Source organism: Bison bison, unplaced genomic scaffold, assembly GCF_000754665.1.
Source record: "Bison bison bison isolate TAMUID 2011002044 unplaced genomic scaffold, Bison_UMD1.0 scf7180017864355, whole genome shotgun sequence".
Lineage (NCBI taxonomy): Eukaryota > Metazoa > Chordata > Mammalia > Artiodactyla > Bovidae > Bison > Bison bison.
In genome coordinates, this window is record NW_011494927.1 from 594,091 (window position 1) to 600,808 (window position 6,718).

Consider the following 6,718-nt stretch of genomic DNA (forward strand, 5'->3'; position numbering starts at 1 on the left):
AAAAGGAATGAAACTGGGTCATTTGTAGGGATGTGGATGGACCTAGAGAACTGTCATATAGGATGAAGTAAGTCAGAGAGAGAAAAACAATTATCTTGCATTAATGCACACATGTGGAATCTAGAAAAATGGGAGAGATGAACCTATTTGCAAACCAGGAATGGAGACTGACGCACAGAACAAACATACAAACACCAAGGGGGGAAGGGGAGGAGTGGGAGGAACTGAGAGATTGCATTTACGTATATGTACTCTTTATGTTGTTGTTGCTGGTTAGTCACCAAGTTGTGTTTGACTCTTTGTGACCCTATGGAATGAAGCCTGCCAGGCTCCTCTGTCCATGGGATTTTCCAGGCAAGAATACTGGAGTGGGTTGCCATTTCCTTCTACAGGGGATCTTCCCAACCCAGAGATCAAACCTGCGTCTCCTCCATTGGCAGGTGGATTCTTTCCCATTGAGCCACCAGGGAAGCCCATATACTATTGACACTCTCTGTAAAATAGATAACTAATGAGAACATACTATGTAGCACAGGGAACTCTACTTACTGCACTGCAGTGACCTGAATGGGAAGAAAATCCCAAAGTGAGGGAATATATGTATGTATATGTATGGCTGATTCATTTTGCTCTACAGTAGAACCTAGCACCGGAGAAGGCGATGGCACCCCACTCCAGTACTCTTGCCTGGAAACTCCCATGGATGGAGGAGCCTGGTAGGCCGCAGTCCATGGGGTCACTAAGAGTCGGACACGACTGAGTGACTTCACTTTCACTTTCATGCATTGGAAAAGGAAATGGCAACCCACTCCAGTGTTCTTGCATGGAGAATCCCAGGGACGGGGGAGCCTAGTGGGCTGCGGTCTATGAGGTCACACAGAGTCAGACACGACTGAAGTGACTTAGCAGCAGAACCTAGCACAGCATTGTAATTATACTCCAATAAAAAATAATTTCAAAAATAAAAATCAATAGCCACTTTAAAAAGATTAAATGTGTTAATATACCTAAACACTTCGATCAGTGCCTGACATGTATGAAGCATTTCACAGATGTTTGCTTGTATTATCATAGTTCTTAGCATATATTAACACATATCTACTACTGTCCTCTACTCCTCAAAATTATGGCAACATTGAAATATTTTAATTCAACTATCAGCTATGTTTCCATAAAAGGATAAAAGGATCTTGGAAAAGCCTCACTGCTTTCTAGGGTTGCCTTAGTTAATATTATTCATGTTCTGTCCAAATTGAATAGCAAATATTTATTTAGTACTTGATCCTTGCCAAGTACTAAATGATAGGCCCTGGCAAATATCGGTAACCAAGTTAATCAGGAATCTGCTTTTATGAAGCTTAACTTGTAGTAATGGAATTCATATTCCTGTCTTTTTACTAATAAAAGTTTTAAGTTATCTTAGAACAGGGGCCAGCAATCTTGGTTAGCAAGCCAAATCCAGCCTACCTGTTGCCCACAGATGTGAGCTAAGAATGGTCTTCACCTTTTGAAATGGGTACATTTAAATCGTTAAGTACCTACATAATATCCCCAATATTGTCTCCTGGCCCACAAAGCCTAAAATATTTACTACCTAACCCTTTAAGAAAAAGGTGGCTGGCTCCTGTCACAAATGAAAGCAGCGTTTGTGAATTCCTAGCCAACGATTTATTACCACGCTTTGGAATGTTATTACAGCAAAAGAACTGAAGGTCTTGTCTGGACAAACTGTTTGAAACAAGAGGTCTTATGTCAGAAGGAAACAGAAAAACCCACAGGTTCTCAGGCACAAAGGTAAAGGAGGATATGACGAGCAAACTCGAAGAGCAACACAGCTTCAGAGACAGCAGATCAAGGAACTTATCAACCGATCCAACTGGGACTCTCCTACCTCTCTGTATTTGACCTAAGCTGGAACTGGTCACTGACTGGTTTCCATCTGTGACAGGAAGACAGAACATCAAGAGCATAAAGCCGAAGCCCACCACGGCAGGCAAGGCATTGTGGATACGGGGGCTGGGGAAAGTGGAAAGTTAAGAAAGAAGCACGCACTGAGACCTGACTCTGCCTGCTGCTGTCTCCCCAGACAAATAACCAATAGTGCCCAGACATCTACACCAGACGCTGACTCATGTGATCACAGCAGGGGCCCCTAATTCTATACCAGAGGACCCCACACACTGACAGATCCAGTCTATAAGAGGTCCTCTATCCTTATAAATCAGTGCTGGAAGCAAAGAATGGCTATATTGCTTTGACTGCTAGGCCAAATAAATAAATGGCTTTTGTCCTTAATGACCAAAAAAAAAAAAAGGTTTAATTTGATGAGCTTTAAGGCAGAGAGGGTGTATTAAATTGTGTGCAGGAGCTCTAAGTCTTCTTCATTTTTGCACAGATATAATTTGGAGCCACAGGTCAGAATTCCTGTCTAGAGATGTTCGCCCAATTATGTCAGTTGTAGCACTGTCACAAGCATAAGATAACATGTTAAATTGGCCTTGGCACATAAAAGGTGCCCCCGAAATGTCAGTTCCCCTCACTGCGAGGTTTAACAGGATCCCTTCCATCTCTCCTCTTCCCCCTGGCCTGATGGGACCGGGTCTTCTCTTGCTCGTGGCTTTAAGATGAGGGTGGGTACCACCAGCTCTATCAAATCTGGAAGGGTCCTCTTATTCCCAGTACAACAAGGTAGAGTTAGTCACTCAGTTGTGTCCAATTCTTTGCGACCCCATGGACTGTAGCCTGCCAAGCTCCTTTGTCCATGGACTTCTCTGGGCAAGAATACTGGAGTGGGTTCCCATTTCCTTCTCCAAGTGATCTTCCAGACATAGGATTCGAACCCAGGTCCCCCACACTGCAGGCAGATTCTTTACTGTCTGAACCACCATGGAAGCCCACAACAAGGTAGAGTTTGCTGCAATTTTTCCAAAGAAAAGTGGGTGGACCACCATTGCCTATCCAGCAGAAGGGAGTTTTACAGCTGAAAGTTCTTTCCTTTTTCAAGTTAACCACCAGAATATTAGTGCTTTCACTGCCTACCATTCTTCCTATTATTCCCATTCGATTTCCCTAGCCTGTTCCTCTTTATAGAGGTGTTACTTTGTGCCAAGTACTGAGAGAGTTAACTTAGGCAGGTTGATAGGGAGTCCAAGGCCCCTTTAAGGAGGTGAACATACTTTCTTTTTCACATTCTTTTGCCTTAGCCACGTAGGCCTTGTAAGCCCTATCTCTTGCTCAAGGACATGTATTTTTTAAGCTCAAGATGTATGCTGTGGGAAAAGAGGTCTGACAAAACTTTCACAGCTTTGACGCATTCTTTTTATCTATTCTCAACAGCCAGTTGAAAAGTATATAATGCTTTTATATAAATATATTTAATGCTTAAATATATTTAATGCTCTGCTTAAACTAGCGAGGCAGATACTTTTCTACCCCCTTCCTGTGCCTTTTGCTAGAACACTTTTCTATCACTTTCACTTTAATAAAATCTCTGCTACACAAAGCTCTGAGTGACTGAGACTGTGTCTTTGGTCCCAGAGTTAAATCTTCTCCTTTGGAGACCACAAATCCAGCACCGTTCACCATAAGCTATCAGTGCTGTACTTAGCACTTCACTAACATTAACTTATTTCTAAGCCTCATAATAACCCTTGGAGATGAATATTCTTGTCTTCATTTTACAAATGAGGACACTGAGGCACAGAAGAAACTTGTACAAGGCCCATACTCAGTAAGTAGTAGAGCTTAATGCTTCCAATTATGACTAAAATAAATATACCAACCATGTTATTACTAAATAATTTCCACCAAACAACCTAAATCGTGTTACCCAGTTGCTGTCATTAGGAACACAAATCTGCCAAGGCTGATTTCAGATTTCTTGCCAAAATGTTAGTTTCTAAATCATCTCTTGTCATTTAAATGACTCTTATTCATGCATAGAGGTCTGAGAGTTTAATCTATTATGTTAAGAAGCAATAGCAGAGGATGAACCTAGAGATTATCATAACAAGCAAAGTAAGTCTGAATGAGGAAGACAAATACCATATGATATCACTTATATGTGGAATTTAAAATACAACACAAATGAACTTATTTACAAAATAAAAATAGAGTTACAGACACAGAGAACAGACTTGTGCTAGTCAAGGGGGAGAAGGGTGCAAATGGGATAGACTGGGAATCTGGAATTAACAGATGCAAACTATTATATATAGAATGGACAAACAACATGGTCTTACTGTATAGCACAGGCAACAATATTCAATATCCTGGGATAAACCATAATGGGAAAGAATGTGAAAAGAATGTATATATATGTATAACTACTCTGCTGTACAGCAGAAAATAACACAACTCTATAAATCAACTAATACTTCAATAAAATTAAATAAAAGAAGCAATGGCAGAGGTGAGTCCTGGAGCAGAATGCCTGGTCCGTGACTGGCTGGTGACCTCAGGTAAGTTATTTAAACTACCAGGCTTCACTTTCTTCAAAGACAAAAGGGAGGAAAACAGAGTTATAAACACATTTACCTCCTGGAGTGACTGTAAGCAGCAAACAATCTAATTCATATGCAAAGGCTTAGAATGGTGCCTGACGTACAGGAAGTGTTAAAAGCTGAAACTGAATATAAACAAAATACAAAGCTATTTTCTGTTAATTGAAGAGAACACAGTACTCTAACAAGAAAATCACTGGTTAATAAAGGCAAAAGGAAATGAATGACAAGTTATTCAAACTGTCACTGAAAATACTTGTAATAATGATGCACTGACTCTATGAACTAGCCCCTGGTCTATTTTTCACTTTTGTATATACATGACTGCTTCCCAGGTGGCTCAGTGGTGAAGAATCTGCCTGCAATGCAGGAGATGATGGTTTGATCCCTGGGTCGGGAAGATCCCCTGGAGGAGGGCATGGCAACCCCACTCCAGTATTCTTGTCTGGAGGGTTCCATGGACAGAGCTTAGTCCATGGGGTTACAAAGAGTCAGACATGACTTAGTGACTAAACAGCAACAACAAATACATGACTAGTTGAAAATGAATCTGTTAGATTTCCATGACTTAGAAAAATGTATAAGGAGAATTCTGGATAATTTTTAATTTTTTCAGATGTTTCTTCTTGTAGGAAGTGACTACACCTACCTTTGATCAGTTTTGAAAGTAGTCAGAAAAACGTCTTCTTCGGTATCTGACTCATCCACCTCAATCACCTAAGAGGGAGAAACAGCAAATAGTCTTTGTGGGGATGGAAAATTTGAATAAAAATGCATTAAAGAGTCTAAGAATACATTTTTTATAAAAATTTACAAAGAAGGAGGCAGAAACCATGTTAACAGCACCCTGTACCATGGCAGCCTGGGTACGTACAGGAACATGTACCTAGACTGGTGAATGACTCACATAGGGTCACATGCAGATAGTGCCCTGTGATTGATTCTCTTGGGTTTGAAATGAAAGACCGTCGTTGTTTCATCTCTAATTAAAAATGAGGTATATAAGACTGTGTGGCTTCGAAGTACTGAATATCTGTTTTTCTGTTACATTTATCCCTGTTAAATACCACTTGTTGCCTTTAAGCCTCACTAAAGATATTTATGATTCTTGATTCTATAATCCAAAATACCACCTATTCTATATTTCTGTTATCTTGACACTTAATACACACATTTGCTGTGTCTTCATCTAACTGATAAAGTCAAAGACAAAACAGTGAAAAAAACAGCACTTGAGATCCACTCCCTCAACAGGTTAACATTGAACTATTAGTCAAAAACCATTAAATGAAGCTGTCTAATCAGCTATGAATCCAGACAATATTTTTGTCCATGAAACTGTCATTAGATTGTCTTATGTACCTTGAAGTAATCTAACACCTTCAGCATTCCTCTAAACCACCACTGCTGCTGCTGCTGCTAAGTTGCTTCAGTCGTGTCCGACTCTGTGCGACCCCATAGACGGCAGCCCACCAGGCTCCCGTCCCTAGGATTCTCCAGGCAAGAATACTGGAGTGGGTTGCCATTTCCTTCTCCAATGCATGAAAGTGAAAAGTGCAAGTGAAGTCACTCAGTTGTGTCTGACTCCTAGCTACACCATTGGACTGCAGCCTACCAGGCTCCTCCGTCCATGGGATTTTTCAGGCAACAGTACTGGAGTGGGGTGCCATTGCCTTCTCCACTATGTATCCTCAATTAAAAAAATGAAAGAAAAAGTCAGTTTGCCATGACTTAACTCTTTTTGAACTCATATTCTTCCAAAAGTTAGTTTGCCATGACTTAACTCTTTTTGAACTCATATTCTTACATTATAAAAGAAAAATCTAGAAGGGAAGCTTCCTTGTGGACATGATGAAAGTTCTGTTTGTTTTCATATATGAAGCAATAGAGGGCAACAGCTGACGGAATAATGAAATGGAGGTCAGGATAAAAGGACCAGAAGAGGTGGAAAAAAAAAAAAAAAGATGAAATTAAGAGAAATAAAAGAGCAATAGTAGGAGCAGGACAGAGAAGTTTTCTGGAAGAGGAGGTCAGCCACATCACAAGCTCGCAGAGACCAGGAAGGGATGAATTTAACATTGCTAGGGTGGTATGATACAGAGCAGTGATTCTCAGATAGGTGTGATTTTTAACCCCTACTCCCATTGCAGAAACATCTGGCATGTCTGGAGGCATTTTTGATTATTATATCTCAGGGTGGGGGGGGGTGGGGGGTG

General features: G+C 40.6%; 1 protein-coding gene across 2 annotated transcripts in view; it reads right to left on the reverse strand.

Moving 5' to 3' along the window:
* Positions 1 to 6,718, reverse strand: part of MRE11A (MRE11 meiotic recombination 11 homolog A (S. cerevisiae)) — a 74,180-nt gene that overhangs the window by 5,701 nt on the left and 61,761 nt on the right. For both annotated transcript variants that reach the window (XM_010855145.1, XM_010855144.1), the window contains one exon: positions 5,152 to 5,219. In XM_010855145.1, the coding sequence (XP_010853447.1) occupies positions 5,152 to 5,219 (68 nt within the window). The remainder of the gene's footprint in view (positions 1 to 5,151; positions 5,220 to 6,718) is intronic.